This window comes from Polypterus senegalus, chromosome 3 (assembly GCF_016835505.1).
Source record: "Polypterus senegalus isolate Bchr_013 chromosome 3, ASM1683550v1, whole genome shotgun sequence".
In the NCBI taxonomy this organism is placed as follows: domain Eukaryota; kingdom Metazoa; phylum Chordata; class Cladistia; order Polypteriformes; family Polypteridae; genus Polypterus; species Polypterus senegalus.
The window spans coordinates 45,183,557-45,206,525 of NC_053156.1; the positions used below are offsets into that span (position 1 = coordinate 45,183,557).

The following is a 22,969-nucleotide window of genomic DNA, read 5'->3' on the forward strand; positions in this document are numbered from 1 at the left end:
AGAGACTGTACAAGTTTAACTTGCATGGGAGGTGTGCAAGGAGGAAACCTTTGCTTTCCAAGAGAAACATCGAGGCCAGACTGACATTTGCCAGAGATAAAGTTGACAAAGACCAGGACTTCTGGAATAATGTTCTTTGGACAGATGAGTCCAAAATTGAATTATTTGGACACAACAGCAGAGGACATGTTTGGCGAAACCAAACACAGCATTCCAAGAAAAGAACCTCATACCAACTGTGAAGCATGGAGGTGGAAGTGTCATGGTTTGGGGCTGCTTTGCTGCAGCAGGACCTGGTCAGCTCACCATCATAGAATCCACGATGAATTCTACTGTGTATCAGAAGGTGCTTGAAGAACATGTGAGACCATCAGTTAGAAAATTAAAGCTGAAGCGAACTGGACCATGCAACATGACAATGACCCAAAACATACTAGTAAATCAACCAAAGATTGGCTGAAAAAGAAGAAATGGAGAGTCCTGGAATGGCCAAGTCAAAGTCCAGATTTGAATCCCATTGAGATGCTGTGGGGTGACTTGAAAAGGGCTGTATGCGTGCAAGAAACCCCTCAAACATCTCACAGCTGAAAAAGTTCTGCATTGAGGAGTGGGGTAAAATTTCCTCAGACCGATGTCGAAGACTGGTAGATGGCTACAAGAACCGTCTCACTGCAGTTATTTCAGCCAAAGGAGGTAACACTCGCTATTAGGGGCAAGGGTGTCCTATCTTTTTCCTCAGTTAGAATAGGCATTTTTGTAGAATGACATTTACAGAAGATCTTGAAAAGACTTTTCTTCAGTTTTCTTTGTTTAGTTGGATTACTTTAATCTCTCTATTGTTGAAACGGAGATGAAATAACCATTTATTAAAAATGTTACAAAACCACATGCTTTCAAAGGGTGTCCTAATGTTTTCACATGACTGTATATATATATATATATATATATATATATATATATATATATATATATATATATATATATAAATATATAAAATTCACTAAGACCATGCAAGCAAGACACATAATTGCTAAGGAAGGAAGGGGAAGTAAAGAAATCGATCACAATCGAAACAAAGATGGAAATTGTGTGGAAATATGAGAGTCCGGTTTGTGTGACTGATCTCGCTAATATGTACAGCATGTCGAAATCCACCATCTCGACAATTTTACAAAGAAAAGATTTGCATAAGGAGGCTCCTTCTAAACAATAACCACCTTCTGTTTCATTCTCCTCCTCCTCCCTTCCTGCAGCCCAAAGATGTCAAATTAAATGGTAAGTACAGTATGAAATTGTTGTTTCAAGAATAGAATGCCCTTTATTGTCACTATACACATCTACAATGAGATTAAAAGCAGCTCCTTCAGTGCAGAAAAAAAGTTCTGTATAGGGCTTGTATGGCTGGTTTTTTTTAGCCTTAGCATAACGCCGGATCTGCGGCCCCGCTTCTGCGCCGTCTCCTAGACGGGACAACAATCCACGGAGAGCCCACTGGTCTCGCTATGTTGTCTGGGATGTTGTGTGTGTGATGAAAAACACTCGAAACCTATCTGGCTCTGGACACCGATGTCTATAAGGTTCTGAAGGGTGTAGTGGATGTTCGCCGAAACGATCGTGCACAAACAAGGAAAAAAAAAGTACAAAAACAACAAAAAAGTGCACTGAAAAGGGGAACCCCTCAGCTGCTGCGACCATTCATGCCGCCATGCTCCTAGCTTAATCTAGCCTACTTCAGGTAGGCTAGGCACTTTTTATAAATTTTTGGTTAGTACATTAGAAATATGGTTTTGGAAAATTATGCACATTATACAACCCTTTTTTATTATGAAAAGGTTAAGTAAGTGTTGCAGTGGGAGGTTCAGAACGCATTATGGGTTAGCCTTCGCGAACGAATTAAGTTCGTAAGTCAAGTTAGTCAAATTTATAACGAGTCTGCGGAAATCCACCCACCCATGTACCGTATTTGTGTATATAGTCTCAATACAAAGGTTTCATTTTACCAAACTTCTCTGCAATCACTTCCTGGTTTCCATCAAAAATGCCGGCAGTCTCAAATTCTCGCCGATAAACATGATAAATATACCTGAAGAGACACTTTTAAGGAAATTTAGAAAATTTTGCTTGGAGAAGGGGGTTGGCTTAAATACCGGTCATCTGCAAATACATGCAATTTAGTAGGTAAAGAAGGGGGTCGGCTAATATACCGAGTCGGCTTATATTCCGGGATCTACGGTAAACTGCCCTATTCAGGGTGGTTATAAGAAATGTAACTATTTACTTCATAAGGTAGAGGTACATACAAAAAAGAATAGTTACATAAGATATTTGAAATATTAAAATATATGCTTATGTTTGAAATTAGTTGTTTTTAATCTTCTGGGAGTGGCTCTTAGAGGACTAGGACAATTTGTAAAGGATTAAATACCAAAAATATATTCATGATCAGCAACCTTGAAATAGCATAAAATGTCTCTGCACATGCTTGTGGGCTGTGGAGTCTGAGACAATTTTGGGTACCCGGAGTCTGAGACAATTTTGGGTACCCGGAGTCGGCAAAAATGTACCAACTCTGACTCCTAATAAATTTAAATTGTAATGAAAAAAACACCCCAGCAAGTTCAAATGTCCCATTTCACAAACGATAGTCTTAATTATGTACTTTATTCTGAGAATAAAGACAAGTGCATAGTGTGTTACTACTAGTGTGAAGTTCAGCTGAACTATTCTACAACCTGATATTCACATATTGTAATCTAAATTATGGTACATTACAAAAAGTGTTTTCATTTTATTTTAGGTATAATGTTTTTAACAAGTTACTTTGAGTGTAAACAAGTGTAATGATGTAGGTGTGTGCTATGGTCTGATGTGTGTTCAGGGGTTCTTTTCTTTTGTTTAAACTGGCCAATACGTTAGAGAGTCAGCTTCCTAGCCAGTAGTTCTGTGGTTAAATGACATGTATGTTGCCTTCCTTCAATCAACATGGAAATACATTAGCATATTAAATACAGAGGACTTGGAGAGTCGTAGTTGGAGTCGGAGTCAGAAGTACCAGAAACTAAGGAGTAAGAGTCAAAGGATGTATCTATCGACTCCACAGCCCTGGTTACCAATCCCCATTAAAAAAAAAAAAAAAAAAGTAACTGACTCCTCATATACCATTTGGGGGCAAAATCCTAGGTTCATTTGATGTAGCTAGTTCAAGACCTTTTGATCATTTTTGCTAAAGACACCTCTTAACTGATTTCAAAGCATTCATAAGTAAATCTTAGGAACACAAAACATTATTGAGTTAGAGGAGAATATCGTCCCAGTAGATAATTAAGTGATGATCTATGGACAAGATAAAGAGATGATGTCCAAATATATGGACATAAAGTAGAAGAAGATTTATGCCCACAAGAATGAGCCAAGATTCCTCCCAATAAATAATTAAAAAAAAAAAAGTTGCACATTAAAAATTATATAACATAGCTTGCTACCTGTAATGGTTATTTTAAATGGAAATCAGTGCCACAAAGTCTTGATCAAATATTTTATTACAGATATAGTGCTGGTGCACTAAATAAATACTACAGAGTACATGGGTAATAAAGTTGTCTGATCACAATTGCTTACCTGGGTTAATGTGGAATCGCCGCATGCTTTCCGCGCATCCTGTGATGGAAGAATATGGTATTTAATAACTAAGGAATATAAGCACAAACATTAATAAACAAAAAGTAAGCAACGTCAGAAGAATATTTTAACTGATTTAAAAAAAAATGTGAAAATACTGTTTCTAAATAAACTAATAGAAATTTTGAGAAAGTATTTTCAAATAATCAGAGGACAATCATGACAACTAAAGCCTCAGCCCAAGCAACAAACTATTTCGTCACAGCCCCCTTTAAGGATACTCTTTGTTGCTGATTATACTTGCTATTATTACTTGATTAACTTGCTCAATCAACAAGAGCAGGTTAATTTTAAATCCCTTCCTAGGCAAGTACATAACTATACAACTTCTCAAACTAATCCACATTTATTTGGTGGATTGAGTTTGTAGAATTTACTAACATAGGATCAGTAGTCAGGTACTCACAGCTTTCCTACAGTCAACTGGAAAAGTTTTGTAATTTGGCATCAAAGATTAAAAAAGAATAACTTTATTGACTCAAGATATCATTAATAAAACACAATGAAATATACAAGACCAACAATGAGGTAACAATAACAAAATATCCCAAAGAAAAAAAAAAAAAAGAAGAAAAAAAAAAAATAAATAAACAACACAGGACAAAATAAGACTGGGGTGTACTTACCCTGATCTGATTTCGTAGTTGCTCTGCCTCTTGGCGCAACTGTTCCAACTCACTCATCCTTGGTAAAAGCTAATGCTCTGATGTTAGCACCACCACCACCACCACCACTTGGCCAATCAGTATCTATAACATAAGTCATAGTTTCAATCAGCAAAAATATAATATAACAATTTGCATACAAGAATAACCAGTTTACTTGATATCCTAGGCAATAATTCCAAGTTACTATTTTGAATTTTCTGCATTATAAAATCAATATAATACAGATAGCTCACACTAATAAAAGATACATGAAAGCACCAATCTCAATTTCTTCATCAGTGCATAATCTTACATTAGCATTTCTATTAGGAAAACAGTTTTAAAATATATGCAGCAAAAATATATAACAAAGAGACTGTAATAATATCATTATTACTATGGATATTTAATTAAAACCAATAATAGAAACCAACCAATTATATGTTGTTTCAATTAATATATTCTCTTTATTTGGTTGCTTAATGATGCTTTGTTATGGCGTAAGTGAATAAAATAAAGGTATAAAACAAAAATAAATGCAATCACAGGCAAAAGCATTTGGGTATGGGGGGCATTGGGTCAACAGCCTAAATCCTACCACCATCCCAAAAACAAACACAATCCTCCTCAAGTTTGGGAGACAATGCTAAAGAAATGTCAAACTGCTAAAAATGATTTGAAAAGACTATATCATTCAGTGTATGACAATGCATTTAAAGTCTACAGCAAGGGTGCCCAATGCGTCGATCACGATCGACCAGTAGATCGCAAAGTTAGTGCAGGTAGATCGCATTGCATTAAAAACAAAAATCTTTTTTAAACGTTAGTCTATCATATATCCTCCACATGGCATTTACCACTTGACTGACATACAGGGCGGCCAGTCTAAGATTTCTTCTCTTCTAACACACTGGTCATCCCGCATGCACGATCAAACGTGAGAGCTACTGCAAAACTCCGGCTGTGATCTAGGTAGCTTTCCAGTTTATATCGACTAAAGAAGGGATTTAAAAAAAATTGTTTGGGGAGGGTATGGGCTGGATGTGGAATTGGAAGAGGATTTTTTTTTCATAACGTCACAATCGAAGTGCGTTTGTCTGATCTGTCAATCTATCATGCTATTCCAAAGAAGGAAAAATGTGGAAAGGCACTTTCGAACTGTTCACAAAAACTATGAAACTGACTTCCTTCCAAAAAGCGATCGGAGAAAGAGAAAGGAGAGGGAACTAAAATCGCAGTTAATCGGACAGCTGTCATTTTTCACTCAGCTGAATTCAAAAGCTCCTTGACTGCATTATTCGAGTCAGCCTTTGCCCACATGACGATTATTAAATCCAAATACTGTAGTGACTATAAATGTATTGAATTATTATTGTGCCATAAAGGTTATTCAAGGTACGACAACATACATTTTATGTATAAAGTATACTGTGTGTGTGTATTATACATATACACATATATATATATAGCATTTTTAATGTAAGTAGATCATTTCGACCTGGTCATTTCAAAAGTACCTCACAAGCCGAAAAAGTGTGGGCACCCCTGGTCTACAGCAACACATGCTGATACATACAATTTTTGCAATTATTGTAATTAATGTTGCTTTATGAAAAATTAAAATACAAATTTCAAGCAAAGAACTCACATCAATCTTATCATTCAAAACAGCACAAACTTTATAAAATAAAAAAACTCTTCAAAATAGCAAATAATGCCTTTCAAGTAGTATACTAAACCTCTGCTCCACTGTGTATCAAAGACCAGGATCCTCCTATTTATTGGGATTTCTAATGCTTCATTTAAATAAAGGAATTAACAACAGTAGTTTTCTGCTGAATCATTCAGTATCACCAAAAAACTCAAGCAATTAGTGCTGTCAACAACAGGCCAGTGAATCCAGGCAAACTGAGTTATGATTTATGTTGTAGCCTATGACTTTGTCTATACTTCATGTTCATGTTCAGTAGTAACATAATTATGTTTTTTGGGGAGTTGTTTTTGCAGCAATTACATGTGAATTTACAAATTCCACCACCAACAACAGAAAAGTCTGCTGCCTAAAAAATATTTGGTTCTTAACACATCAGACTTTTTTCTGACCCTTCAGTATTCCTTCTTGAATCCACAACCTGGACGGTGGATAGAGTAATAATCCCACTTAAGTCCATTAAACATAGTGCCAACCTGTTTTCATTCATATAGCTAAAGGGGAGTAAGAAAAAATTGTACAAATAAATTCAACTAACAGCTAATGAATGCCTACCAGGCTAGAGTTTGAAACACCACGATCAGATCATCAGCTGCTTTCCTCAGTATGACAGTTAATATGTATTATGGACTAACAGTTACTCAGCTAAAATCATTTAAATGATGCTTCTAAGCGTAAACATAAAACACGACACATTAGCTAAGCAAAATGGGAAATGTAACTTTATGAAATTGTATTAGTGTCTCAAAGGGAATGTCTGTGTATGGAGTTGTAAGGGAACTAACTGTGTGTACTGAGTGAGTCTGCCACTTTAAGAATATTACCCCAAGTAAAGGTTTCAACCTGATTGATGAGTGTGTGCAATCTCGAAGACAGGAAAATCCATATCTTGTGAAGCCAGAAAGAGAAGCCATACTCTTATCAGTTCAACAGATCAAATTTAATTTTATATCAAATCTACTTAAGTAGCATGTTTATGTGTTTTGACTGATAAGAGAAGCATTTTTGTGAACTACATTATCAGTAATACATGTGTTGTTATGTTACTTATCAAGCAAGTTTCAGTCTGAAAAGTATAAACTAATACATTTTACCGGTATCTACCCAAACTGTCAGAATTTATTTTGGCCATACTAACCATTCAAAATAAAATGTACAGATGATTGCAAAATGGGCAGGAACAGAAAAAAAAGTGATGGTTTCTAAATTAGACAATGTTAAAAGTGGAGTTAGGGGATCAGTACAGAAACTCCTTTTTAATTAACTGAAATCACCTTGATGTAAAATTAACTAAGAAGACAAGATAGATAGATTTGCAGGTGGTACCAACTACAAGTAAAGATTGATATTCTAAAGTCAGCTGAACCATTAAAGGGTGAATCTGGACAGAACTCAGACTAGTACAGATATCTGGAAAATAAATTTAATGCTAGTAAATGTTTTAAAATTAGGAAAAAGGACGATTAGACATGACTACACAAAGTTGAAAGCACACCATATGAAAATCACTTGGGAGTCACTGTGCTCATCACTGTTGACATTCAGACACTGCAGTTTAGGCACTTAATAAGATGCTAGATTACATAACACAGTAGGTTTACGACAAATCAAGAAACGTTATTCCTTGGTCACAATTAAAAATTTCTTGAATATATTTAAGCCTTTTCTTTCAGAATTACTGCAGTACACAAAGGTTATAGAAAAGCAACTAGATGGTGAAACTCTGAAAAAGGTTAATCAGGAATTAAGAGAAGGCATGATAAAGTTGTTCAAAATTATGAAAAGAATCAATAGATTGGACTCAAGCAAGTTCTTCAACCAGGTTGCTATACGTTAAATTTACACAAAAATTGCCCTCAGACAACAGACAGGCAGACAGATAGATAGAACTTTAGGGACCTTCAAATTTTTACAGGATATTTGTATAAGTTAGAGGTGACCCAGGACATGGTACATTTTACTGAATGACCTGTCCTCATTAAAACTTAAGTTCATTTGGACTGTGGTTTCCAGAGAGACACCAGTGTTTCCCCTACACAAAAATATAAAGTTTAGGGCGGACTGCTGTAAACATCTCTACTGCTGCTGCAAAAAAATTATACACTGTTTAATGTTTTTCAAAATTTATGACATGAAAAAAGTACATGTCTGGGAGTTATTTGGTTACTAGGCAGTTTAAAAAAAACAAACAGTTCTGTCTTTAGCATTTAACTTCTTCTCTGTTAAGACTCCTTTTAGGGTTTAGTTAAAGATAGACAGATACTCCAGCACTCATCGGGAATGCACATAAGTGCAATTTTGAACACAATGAAATATAAATTTGCCACAGGAAAAACACAGGTGATGTAGCACCTTTTCCTTGACCTACACAGATGCACCCTCTAAATCAATTTCAACCAATTACAAAATACACATTTGGAGTTGGTGTTTAACCGATTTACACATATTTCAGTAACCTGCTACTACATTGTTATAGTATGCTTTATCCACAGGTATCTTTATGCTCCATGTAAGAAATACAGAAAAACGATGGTTTTTTTTTTCCCCCCAAAAGTTCAATCTTTTTAACTTCCACAGTGCTCGACAAGAACATCACTCAGCCTGCAAAAACAGTGCGAGAAGCGTTATTTCCGCGCATCACTCTGGAAACTGTATAGACGTGTCTCAAGTTAAGTGATAGACCCAAGGATTACTCGGGCAGTAAAAGTGGCAACAGCGTTAGTGTCTTGTGTAAGTGACAGGCCCGAGTGTTTATCCGGGCAACGGTGCAGACATGTCTTCTCCTAGCCTCATAATGGCATCTCATAAAAAACATTTTTCAGCAGACAAGGGGCCTCATGTATAACGCCGTGCGTAGAGCTCGCACTATAACATGGCGTAGCACAAAAGCCGAAATGTGCTTACGCACAGAACAATCCAGATGCAGGAATCTGTGCGCACTCCAACTTCGGACGTACTTCCGCTAAATAAATCCCGATCAGCGTGAAAAGTAACGCTCGTGCACGCGCTTTATGTAACGCCCCAATTCCTCCCAGAATTACGCCTCTTTGAATATGCAAATGAATATAAATCGCCCTTAAGCTCAGCCTTCTGTGAAAAGACAATGGGAAAAGCACAGGGGAAAAATAATTTCAGCGAATACCAAGTGGAGGCAAAAGAAAAATATACTATTTGTTCAAATAAACCGTGGTATAATCAACAAAAGGAAGTTGATCGAGTGACATAGCGTGTTGGAGAAACTTGAAAGCTCACGTTCACAAAATCACACAGTGCCGGAAATAATAAAGAAGTCATATATCAAAGTCGCCGTGAAAAGGCGAGTTGTAGCCCACTGTCTGAGTGTCATATGAAAGCTTATTAGAGTACAGAGAAAAAAAGGCACACAGTGGGGGAAAAGCACGAAATGTCAACTTCAATCTCGACATTTCCACTTTAATCACGTAGTTTATTTTGTCATTAAAGTAGAACATCATAAACTTCATCTTAAAATCGTTTAATTAACCAGTTTCTCAAATCACATTGTAATTAAAGTAGCACGTTAAATGCTTTGTTTTGTATTTGATCTTCTATGTGCTCTGTGTGTGCGAATCACTACTTGCTTCTTAAACCGGCTCTCTTTCTCCAACTGGACACAGAATCCATTACATTCGTGATATTACAGCTCTCTGAATAACTAAAATACTGAGATGTATACGTGATATCATTTTTATGATGATAGGAGTTAAACAACAATATTAAACATGGGTTTCACTTTGATGAAATAATTTATTGTAGCAGTACTCAGGGGCGGCTCTAGGCTTGTGGTGGCACTGGGCAGAGGAAGAATCGGTGGCTCCTTCACCTGCCAATGTCAGTAAGGTAGCTTATGCACGGCGGGTGGCCACGTCCGTTGCAGACACTGCATAGCCGCCTTGTGCTCATGACACAAGCATTTAACTTTTGGCGAAATCTGTCGCTGTTTTTTTAGCTGTGTTATTTTCTCTCCGTTTTATATTCAATATATATTGGCGTAGCCGTCACTGCAGTCCTTGCTTTTCTTTCCCAAGTAACCGATCGCCACACAATCAGCTCTGTAATAGAAGTTAAGCCATCTGTAAGCTTAGCGCCGATTCTTTAAAACGTTTAAGGAACATTGAAATATCTTAGTTGTACATGTTTAATTATTCTATCCTTCACGACACTCCCAGTGAAGAATATAGATTATTTAAATGAAGTTAAAGTTTTATCTGTATAATTTAATAAACATACTTTGCTGCATTTCACCTTAAAAATGATATCGTCATCATATGTTAATACGAGCTTTATAAAGTGGCTCTGGTTGTGCGATATTATAACTATAGTACAAGTTTACAGTGGGGTGATTGTACTTAAGTACAAACAGTTCTACAAGGTGCAATTGATTGAGTGCATTTAAAGTTCTTGGGATGAAACTGTTTCTGAACCATGAGGTCCGTACAGGAAAGGCTTTGAAACGTTTTGCAGTGGCTGAGACAGTGTGTCCTTGAAGCTGTATACCGATATTTCTCTTTCCGATCAGCTGCTGCTGTGATTCACACTCAGATACAGTGATATAAATACTCTGAGTGGTGCAGTGATTGTAATATGGAAAAAGATGATCCGCTGTGGCAATTCCTAATGGGAGGAGCTGAAAGAAGAAGAAAAAGAAGAAGTGAGAGTAACAACGCTAAAGCAGTTATGGTATTTGGAATACTATGGCTGTTCCCTGGACCATTATATTGTTACAAGTTAATTACAACCAGATGCGTTACACTAATAAACAATATGCGGTTAGTTTCAGTGTATTTATAAAGCCGCGTCAGGAAAATAAGGTGTAACCACACAGGAACAGTAGCACTGCTTTGACGCTGGGTGCCACCAGTCTGCAAAACCGAGCAGAGAACTTGTGTACGACAAGGTATGAGGTACCATGGAAAAGTGCGTGACTTTGCGCCAAGTGTAGGTTTTATACATCGGGATTTGAACGTGGAAAATTTCTTATGCAACATTTCTGTGCGTACGCACTGTTTATACATGAGGACCCGGGTGTTGCAAGCTTTGACAGTGATATGAGCAGCGATGATAATAACCTGAATACTTGATACCCTGAATCTGTCCTCAGGTAGTGGAATTGAAATGGACAGTGAAATCTAAAGTTATTCTGAAGAAATCCAAAAGCAATGCTCATGTCAGTCTTACTTGTGCAGTGTGTTGTTCAAAAGCTGATCAGTCTGGAAAGAAATTCTGCAAGGAATCACGCTACTATTGTCCCGACTGTGACATTGGATTGTGTATTTCACAGTGTCTCAAAATATACTACATAAACACATTTTGACAGTATATATGGTATTAGCATTATTTTTATTATTATTAGGTTATTATTACGAATTGTATCATTATTATAGTTTCTGCACTTCTGACTTTGTACTTTCCTAGTGTTTTGCATGTTTTATAGTAGAATGATGAGATTAATAAATGTCTTTTTTTCAAGCCAAAAAAATTAACACTAAGGGGGCTACAACATTCTGCTACTAGCTTAAAATTTTATGTGACCACCCCCGAAAGTCATCGATTAAAAACAAAGAAGTGTCCAGATGATGAAAGGTAGAATGTTTAATCCTTTTGTCCATCTGCTAACACTTTTAACATGCATGCAAGTAAAGGTATTAAAGTTGGTGTTTAGATTGATACTTTGGTTGTTAATATTGAAATAATCTGTAGACTGAATTTTAAGACCATGGTACATCAATCCCAAATTCCTTCCTTTACAGTAAAAGCATTGAACAATGCACACACATATAAACACACATTTAAACAAGAAAATTAAAACATAAAAAATTCCTTTTCTTAAGCGTAGGATGAAGGCCAATAATGTCTTCGACAGCAAAAAAAAAAAACCACACTTGGTTACCATGGTGACCAGCATCAGTAAGATTGGGTTATGCCAGATCGTGCTGGTAGAGCAACTGCATTTCTGTGCCCCAACCTCCTCCCCAAATAAAGATCTCATTCAATATTCACATAAGCAGATGGGGAAAATAAGAAGCTTTAGATGTATTATGAAGTAGGAGGATGTGATGGTTCTGATACCCTCTTTATAAACTGCCAGAATACTTCACGTTACACAATGAGCTAAGCTAAACAACTACTGTTAAACAGGATCAATTTCTGTAGTACCAGTTGAAATATTACTTGTAAATCAAGCTTAAAGAGATGAAGGAAGATAAAGGAGCGCAAAGAAACACATTCACTCAAGTAAAATACCCTATGTATTATATAATAAACCACTAAGATCTGAATGTCATGTGTGCCATGTCCCTCAGAGCAATGTGACTGGTCAGTTTGGCTTTGGTGTGATTGATCAGTTTGTCTTTGGTAATGAGGTCAAAAGAGGAAGTGTGAGTGAGTGAGACAGACAGACAAGGAGGAAGAAAAGGTATAGCAGGCATGCAGAGAGTTGGCTTCTAAGACGGGAAGTATAAACATGGATAAGAGGCAAGCAAGGCACCTTGAAATGACAGAGAGGCGGGCTTTACTGGAATGCACCCAACAGAGGAAGCACTGATCAAGAGAAGTTCAGACAACTAGATATCAAGGAAAAGCACTAAAAGTACACATTTGAAAATGTATTAAACATATTGCCTGTCTTTGACAGGCAACAAGGCTAGTATTATATAAACACAGACACATACAAAAGAAATTCTTTAAAAATGTCTGTTATACCACCGAAACTATAGCATGAAATAGAAAGAGTATTGTAGATTCATATACAGCATTTAAATTATCCTTTCACTTCCCTAGCTATAGTCTGGCATGAAGAGTTAAACCTGATAGGGATGCTGAAACTAATCTATAGCTAGGGATGGGTTTTAAAAACCGGTATTAAATTGGTACCAGTTCCAGACTGGTCAATACCAAATTAAATACCTTCTGAAAAAATGGTGTTATCTGCATTTTTGTAACATTAATTCATTCCAACATTAGTAGTGTTTTAAATTCTTAACTGTCCCTAATAGTGACCACACAGCAGGTGTTAGGCAATGATGTGTTTGTCATGTAGCTGCATGTTTACATTCTGTGCTCTCCAGCCATCATGACAGATACAGTAAAGCTTTTGAAAGTATAGACTCACTTTAGTAAATGTAATGATAATGCAGCTGAATGCAATATATGTAAAAAGGTAGCTGCATGTAAAGGGGATAATACTAGCAACCTCATGAAACACAAGTACAACATAATATAAAAGTAAAGCAGTGGAGTGTGTTTGCTTTAAGAAAGAGGCTGGTGAAACATACTCTGTGCAGCCTCCCAGCTCTGATGCTGCCAGAATTAGCCAAACTGAAAACGCGTCTGTCAAAAACATCAAGACAAGGTAGCATTTGTTATCATTAGAAAAGCAAGTCTGTAGGTATTGTGTTCAGACAGCGTCAGTTAAGCAGCAGCCGCCGCTTTGTCAGTGAATATCAGAATTCAGACCCCCAAGTCCACCAAGTTCTCAATCGCGTGGACATGGAAAAATTTAGGAAAAAACAGCAGAATGTCACAGGGCTGCTGCAAAGTTTAAAGAAAGCTTTACAGCCCTTCACGACAGGGTCATGGAGTTGGTTTAGGTATGCATAGCATAAATCGCTAACTGCTAGGCAGTTATTTAAGTTTGAACCGAGTTGTCCTGACAACCAGGAATAAGTTAATTTACAAGCATAGTAAGTGTAGCCCTTTAAAACTTCAGTTATGAGGTGGTAATAGTAATGTTCATATTATAATTAAAATTGGACCAAAACAGTTTATTATGCCTGTTAAATTGTTTGGTTATTTCAATGGTAAACTAGAGAAAAGTCAAGCAAAGGTGTTATTTTCTCTACATTCATAATGGCTAACATGATACATCCTTATACTAATGGTAAACTAGAAATTTAACAAAGAGCTGATTCCAGCACAAAGTTAACTGTCAGGAGAGGATATATGGATGTGCTGGTGGTTGGACAGACTGTGTTGAACGCCAGACCAGTGAGCTGTGGGGCACCCTTCGTGAAAGGCTAAATAAAGGAGATGTCGACGAGCACTGTCGAATGTTGCCACGACGGACACAAATGTCAGCTTGATTCTGCTGGGAATGAGTGATTTCCGTATGCTCTATTGCAATAAAGGAGTCAGTCGCTGCATATTTTTGAAAAACTAGTTTAGCTATAAAGGGAAAAATAGGACAGTGATTTAGTGGCTAAAGTATTATTAAATGTGCTTTATAATGAAGGGTTCAATTTGTGGTAAAGTTATGTAAATTGAGTTAACTGGTTATAACGTTTGTGAGATAAAAGATAAATTGAGTATGAGTTCAGTAGATTATTAAGATTTAGATTAATTAGCTCAGATTATTAACACAAGTTTGTTCATTAAAACTTTGTGCTGAGAACAGTAGTATAACAAGAAGGTCACATTTAGATTTATTTAAAATTAAAACTGAACTCAGGTTAGCTCCCTCAATAAAACCTGAAGCATGCTACATACACAATGTAAAACAAACAAAATTAGTTGTCTCAGCTGTTTAAATAAATTTTTTACATTTTTCCAAAATTGTAGGTAAAGTCAGCCCTTAACCGCAGTTACCCCACTCCCCTTGGAGACAGTACCTTACCACATTATTGGGAATAGTATCGATAAGTAACAGTATTGATAAAATCCTAATGATACTCATCCTTATCTATGGCACCATCATTAACATAGATACTGAAATCAGTGAACACGCAGAGAAGTGAGGGAAGTCACTAGACTCTGAAAGGAAGCCAGAGTCTAGTAAACAACTGAAAAATGTGTGGAGGGCATGCAATCAATTCACAAAACTCGCCATAGTATACAACAGAAATCAGAGTCCAAACATCAGGAGATCCTACAAGTACCCATTTTCCCACCTTGCTACTAAAACTAACTTCCTGCATTTTATTATGCACAAATAAATACACATCATTTTGATTGATGCCTTAACACTAGAATTACCAGAGCATATGAAAAACTAAATCCAGCCCACCTTAAATTCCTTGCACCTCTGTCAGCATCTTTTGTCTTAGCAGCAAGCAGCCTGCTATACCATCCCCACCACCGCAGAACAGGCAAAAGTTCCCCATTTCCTTCCTTGATTGATTATCTGGGAGTGAGCTACCCAAAATTGTAAGGGAAGTAATTTGATGTGTGTTTTGTGTCTGCAACAATCTGTGTAAACACATCGTTAAAACAGAAGTTATTTTTTACAAACACTTTCAGAAAAGGTCCAAGTACAATCGACAGCTTCCGTGGCGCTGCGGTTAGAACTGCCGATTTATAATCCAGAGATCGGATTACAGCTCCCGCAAATTTACCGTTTTGAGTAGTGAGCTGCTCTTATTGTTAACATTATACAATAAAACATACATTTGATTTGTGTCTGTAACAGCCAGTGTAAATTTATAGTACTTGTAAAAGTTAGCGTTTTGTTTTTTTTCACTTTTATTCTCTCAGTCACGATCATGATACAACCCCCACCCCAAAAGATCTGACACTGTTACTATTTATCTGAAACTGGAAATGACTCTAGATGTGAGTGGTGTTTTGTGACAATGGATGGAAATTCTCTGATCTGGAGGGATAAAGGCTGACACACAAGCGCTGGTGAATCTGACTGCTTTGTATCTCACAGTCACTTGAATTTTTTGTTCAGTTTTACTGAGTGTTCCAGCTCACACTGAATTAGTATGCACCTTATGGTCCATGATGTCAAAGCAACACTGAGTGGAAAAAAAAACAGGTATATATATGATATTTGGAATAACTCATTTTATGACCTGTATAGTACATTTAAGTAAAACATTGTGGCACTGATGCAACATTATTCACATTCATTCTCACTCCTTCTTGTGCTTGTAATCAGTGACAGCGCGTTTTTATTTTCCCCTGATCTTGCCCAGTCTACACATGTTGCTGCATGGTGCCGTTTCTTTTGCACTCCAGGACATGCAGAGGAAAGAGTAGTACAGAGAGGTCAGTTCCGTGCTTTATGCAATCATCAGATTCAAATGTTAACAGTTTCACACACCCAAGGACCGCCCTTTCTCGTTTACAACATGTGTACCTGTTGCAATGTACACACTTCTCTCTGTGCTGTGGTTACTATTACACTGAAGGGGCTGGGGAAGCAGCAGTCTTGGAACAGAAGCTAGTCGATGTTGCATCCTCTCTTGCTTTATTTATCCATCGCCTTTTCTAGTAAGAATCGACGACTAGGTTCCTCTGCAAGGTGAGCAAAGAACACTCTTCTTTTCTCAGTGGCCCCTGTGCATGCCTTGCACAGTACATGTGCGCTCATCGTTGCCAGGTTAGGTTGTATAGCACAAGCAACCGCCACCTGTGTGTTTCTGCTCACACTTTCTGGCGCATGATGTCAACACAGAACCGGGAAAAACGAAAGACAAATATATGTGACATTTTGAAGAAATCATTTAATGACCTGAATAGTACCAATCAGAAAACCTCATCACACTAATGCAACATTATTTGAAAACAAACACGAACAGCGTCAGATCAGCTGTAAATGTAAGGTATTTTCAAAGTTAGCTTTTCTTCAGTTTTACTCTCTCAGTCACAATCACACCGTCTCCCCCCACCCCAATCTGACTCTTATAGCGCAAATATAAATTCACACCCATTCCGACGCTGTTTATATAATATTTCAAATAATACTGCGCTAAAACTTCGGACCTAGGGTCATTACAAAGGCCACAATAACTGAAACACCACAAGTATGAATTTGAGCAGTTACTATTGATAAGTAGTCAAAAGAAAAACATTTACTACTTTATATAAAAAAAAAAAAAAAAAATGGCATAATGAGCAGTGAATATTTTATACTGAAAATCTGCAATGCCAAAAAATAAGCCATGGATACTAGCCTTATTTCAGGACTATGTGGTATAAGCAATGAGAAAATATTAAGTACAATAACTTTTACATTAAGCTTATGAATTGATCCATTTTTGGTACCTATACAAGTAAATTATGTTTTTGTTTAAGGTTCCATGGATGACATACTAATCTCGGTCTTCAATTTGACTGAATTGTTTTTCTGGGTCAAGGGTTATGCTGGAGACTGACAGCTTTTAAATCAAGGCCTTGAAGGTAACTTGAAAGCAAAGGTTTATATTTTACTTTTCAGACTATAGAGAAAGCCTAAAGAGTAAAGCATAACTTGAAGATGTCATCATCATAAAAATCTACCAATCCAGTAATTCACATACTGCATAAGAGCTTAATACACGAGATCAATTAAATTAAAAGATTAGAGGCATGCCAACCATACAATTTACTTTGTCAAGACTGACACATTGACCAAAGACAATTTCAATTTCATCTAGATAAAACAAAATGGTAAAATCAAACAGAAATACTTAAAATCACCAAAAAACGAATTTTCATATCATGAGGAACCTACCATTTCAAGTATCTTTCCCAGCTAAAAACCCTCACTATCATGCTGTCTGCCCTGTGCCCAGTTGGGATGGTGTTACATGAATTAATGCTGCATTCCGTTTGCACTGAAATGTTGGAATTTCCAAGTTGCAAGTAGAATATTTCAACTAGAACGCACCAACAAGTTAAATTTCCTACTTGGAAAGTCAGGACTGGCTCACTGTACGTCAAGAGAAGGGAAAGCTGCAGTATTATACTGTTTATTAGCACTTCTGTCTATTTGTGTCTCATTAAATCAGACATACAGTACTGTTCAACTTTTTCTGTGGACATGATGTTACATTATGTGGATGTGAAAAATACCATGTAATGTGTTGTGCAAAGCTGTCTGTACTCCAAAAGAGCAAGCACAATAAAGGTTTTCTTGGAGATGTTCGCATTTGTTTTCTGAGTATTTTTCTGCAACACGGTCAACTTGGGTGTGATGTCATTTCTATCTCTAGCATTCGAGGTAAATGGAATGCAGCATAAGAGCATCACCCTTCAGCCTCCATACAAATCACTGATTATTTTGGTTTTTTGCCTTGAAATCAAAGCAGGCTTTTCTATCTTTATTAAGACAGACCATGAGAATTGTTAAATAGGAATACATACATACACACACAGTATATACACATATATATACATACATATATATATATACATATACATATAATATATATATATACATATATACATATACATATATATATACACATACATACATACATATACATATATATATACACATACATATATATATATACACATACATATATATATATATATACATATATACATACACATATATATATATATATACATATATATATATACATATACATATATATATATACATATATATATATATACATATATATATATACATACATACATATACATATACATATACATACATATATATATACATATATATATATATATACATATATATATATATATACACATACATATATATATATATACACACATATATATATATATACACACACATACATATATATATATATATATATATATATATATATATATATATATATATATATATATATATATATATATATATATATATATATATATATACATATATATATATATATATATATATACATATATATATATACATACATATATATATATATATATATATACATATATATATATATATATATATATACATATATATATATATATATATATATACATATATATATATATATATATATATATATATATACATATATATATATATATATATACATACATATATATATATATATATACATACATATATATATATATATATATATATATATATATATATATATATATATATATATATATATATATATATATATATATATATATATACATATATATATATATATATATATATATATATATATATATATATACATATATATATATATATATATATATATATATATATATATATATATATATATATATATATATATATATATATATATATATATATATATATATATATATATATATATATATATATATATATATATATATATATATATATATATATATATATATATATATATATATATATATATATATATATATATATATATATATATATATATATACAGTGGAGGAAATAATTATTTGACCCCTCACTGATTTTTTAAGTTTGTCCAATGACAAAGAAATGAAAAGTCTCAGAACAGTATCATTTCAATGGTAGGTTTATTTCAACAGTGGCAGATTGCACATCAAAAGGAAAATCGAAAAATAACTTTAAATAAAAGATAGAAATTGATTTGCATTTCATTGAGGGAAATAAGTTTTGAACCCTCTAAAAAAAAAGACTTAATACTTAGTGGAAAACCCTTGTTTGCAAGCACAGAGGTCAAACGTTTCTTGTAATTGATGACCAAGTTTGCACATTTTAGGAGGAATGTTGGTCCACTCCTCTTTGCAGATCATCTCTAAATCCCTAAGGTTTTGAGGCTGTCTCTGTGCTACTCTGAGCTTGAGCTCCCTCCATAGGTTTTCTATTGGATTAAGGTCCGGAGACTGACTAGGCCACTCCATGACCTTAATGTGCTTCTTCTTGAGCCACTCCTTTGTTGCCTTTGCTGTATGTTTTGGGTCATTGTCGTGCTGGAACACCCATCCACGACCCATTTTCAGTTTCCTGGCAGAGGGAAGGAGATTGTCGCTCAGGATTTCACGATACATGGCTCCGTCCATTTTCCCGTTAATGCGATTAAGTTGTCCTGTGCCCTTAGCAGAAAAACACCCCAAAGCAAAATGTTTCCACCCCATGCTTGACGGTGGGGACGGTGTTTTGGGGTCATAGGCAGCATTTTTCTTCCTCCAAACACAGCGAGTTGAGTTAATGCCAAAGAGCTCTATTTTGGTCTCATCAGACCACAGCACCTTCTCCCAGTCACTCTCTGAATCATTCAGGTGTTCATTGGCAAACTTCAGACGGCCTGCACATGTGCCTTCTTGAGCAGGGGACCTGCGAGCCCTGCAGGATTTTAATCCATTGCGTGTAATGTGTTTCCAATGGTTTTCTTGGTGACTGTGGTCCCTGCTAATTTGAGGTCATTAACTAACTCCTCCCGTGTAGTTCTAGGATTCTTTTCACCTTTCTCAGAACCATTGACACCCCACGAGGTGAGATCTTGCGTGGAGCCCCAGAGCGAGGTCGATTGATGGTCATTTTGTGCTCCTTCCATTTTCGAACAATCGCACCAACAGTTGTCACCTTCTCTCCCAGCTTCTTGCTAATGGTTTTGTAGCCCATTCCAGCCTTGTGCAGGTCTACAATTTTGTCTCTGACATCCTTGGACAGCTCTTTGGTCTTTCCCATGTTGTAGAGTGTGGAGTCTGCTTGATTGATTGATTCTGTGGACAGGTGTCTTTTATACAGGTGACTAGTTAAGACAGGTGTCCTTAATGAGGGTGACTAATTGAGTAGAAGTGTCTAACCACTCTGTGGGAGCCAGAACTCTTAATGGTTGGTAGGGGTTCAAAACTTATTTCCCTCAATGAAATGCAAATCAATTTCTATCTTTTATTTAAAGTTATTTTTTCGATTTTCCTTTTGATGTGCAATCTGCCACTGTTGAAATAAACCTACCATTGAAATGATACTGTTCTGAGACTTTTCATTTCTTTGTCATTGGACAAACTTACAAAATCAGTGAGGGGTCAAATAATTATTTCCTCCACTGTATATATATATATATATATATATATATATATATATATATATATATATATATATATACACATACATACATGTCGACTAAATCAGGGGTGTCAAAATCCAAAACACACTTTAGGTCGTGGGCTGAACAGGATAAACATTTATTGAACACACTAAAACTAAACTTTTAAAACTTTTAAACTTTTAAAACCTAACTTTTTTGAACATAAATATGAATAAAAACAGACAGGAATATTATTCCGGAATAAATCAACTCAAACCTTAAATAACTTATATTTTGCTCTCCATAAAATATATCCTGTCTAAATTATATCAAGTTAGAAATAAAGTAAACGTTAAAAGAACAAACATTCAAATTTCTTTACTCTTATGTAATTTTATATAAAAATAAACTTAAATTTTAAATATCCCAAAAGATTTTGCTCTCCATAAAATATATCCTGTCAAAATTATACAAATTCAAATATGAAAATGCTGCATAACAAAACCTGGAAATATAAATAAAATTTGTTCTTTTCAGCCATAAATCAAATCATTCAGTTGTCTTTGCTCTTATGTCATTTTATCAGAGCTGGACGCCTGGCATTTTTTTTTTGGCAACAACTTCGTTTATGTTTGGTGTGAGGTTCTGTGTTGTGGAGATTCTCAGGATGGACTGCAGGTGCTCATCAGTGAGGCGACTCCTGTGTGCTGTTTTGTTAGTCTTCATCACTGAGAAGAGCTTCTTTTACAGATATGTGCTACCAAACATGCACAAGGTTCGAGTAACATGTAGACGGAGCTGGAGCATTTCTGCGGAAATGGAGTGAATAAACTGTGTGAGCCCTGCAGTATCATACTTTGCCTTCAGTGTGCCATTACACTGCACCTCAATCACCTCCATCTGAATCTGCACAGGTGCAGTTTCCACATCGACGGCAAATGGGTTGCGAAACAACTCAAAATTCTTTTTTTGTTCTTCAAAGTTACCAAAGCGCTGTGCGAAATCAGTGCACCCAGTTTATCAGCAAAGTGCGTATTTGGGAACACCGTTGTGCCGTTTTGGTTCAACATTACTTGGCAACGGAAAGTGGGGCAAGTTGCACTGGTGCATTTGTGTCTCCCATAAAAGCAGCTTCACTTGAAATCACTTTGTGATTCTGCACGGGTAAAAACGTCTGCTGAAGTGTCAGATTCTTCTTTAACTGTTCTGCTTTCTGTATCTTCTGCATTGCATTCAGGTCTTTCAGGTTATCCTGATGTTTTGTCTCATAGTGCCATCTTAGATTAAATTCTGTAATTACAGCCACATTAGCTCCACAAATGAGACGCAAGGGTTTACCGGCAATGTCAGTAAACATATAATCAGCCTCCCATCGGTTTTTAAAGGCTCTATTTTCAGAATCAACTTTTCTCTTTGGCATCGTGTGGGCTAGCTTCGCAATAACTTGCAGCATCATAAGCTAGACTTGAATAACGCGGTAGGTGTTCGGCAAGGCAGCTGAAGCGCTGCATTATGGGATCTGTAGTTTATTGTGTTACCAGCACGTCATATCCCCAGGCCATTAATAACAATAATATATAAAATGATCTCGCAGGCCGGATATAATTACACGCCGGGCCGGATGTGGCCCGAGGGCCTTGAGTTTGACACATATGGACTAAATAGAACTTGAAAAGATATATTTTTTCGAATGTGATCGTGCAATTCAGATCGAGTTGACACACACTACATCGAGCCCGTGTGCTATTGTGTTTTTGCCTGCATGCCTCAATAAGTCACCCTCCCCTATATAGATATAGATAACACGATGGACCAACACCAGCAGATGACATGGCACCCTAAACCATCACTGACTATGGAAACTTTACACTGGACCTCAAGCAACGTGGATTCTGTGCCTCTCCTCTCTTCCTCCAGACTCTGGGACAAATTCAAAATTTAAAATTTACTTTCATTAGAGAACATAACTTTGGACCACTCAGCAGCAGTTTTGTCTTTAGCCCAGGCGAGACGCTTCTGACGCTGTCTCTTGTTCAAGAGTGGCTTGACATAAAGAATGCGACAGCTGAAACCCATGTCTTGCATACATCTGTGTGTGGTGGTTCTTGAAGCACTGACTCCAGCTGCAGTCCACTCTTTGTGAATCTCCCCCACAGTTTTGAATGGGTTTTGTTTCACAATCCTCTCCAGGGTGCGGTTATCCCTATTGCTTGTACACTTTTTTCTACCACATCTTGTCCTTCCCT

General features: G+C 36.0%; 1 protein-coding gene across 2 annotated transcripts in view; it reads right to left on the minus strand.

The window, feature by feature from the left end:
* The window catches only part of LOC120525093 (guanine nucleotide-binding protein G(I)/G(S)/G(T) subunit beta-2), a 190,385-nt gene that overhangs the window by 58,043 nt on the left and 109,373 nt on the right, over positions 1–22,969 (minus strand). For both annotated transcript variants that reach the window (XM_039747094.1, XM_039747093.1), the window contains exons 2-3: positions 4,305–4,427; positions 3,619–3,657 (exon numbers count right to left, since the gene is read on the minus strand). In XM_039747094.1, coding sequence (XP_039603028.1) covers positions 3,619–3,657; positions 4,305–4,361 — 96 coding nt within the window. In that variant the 5' untranslated portion in view covers positions 4,362–4,427. The remainder of the gene's footprint in view (positions 1–3,618; positions 3,658–4,304; positions 4,428–22,969) is intronic.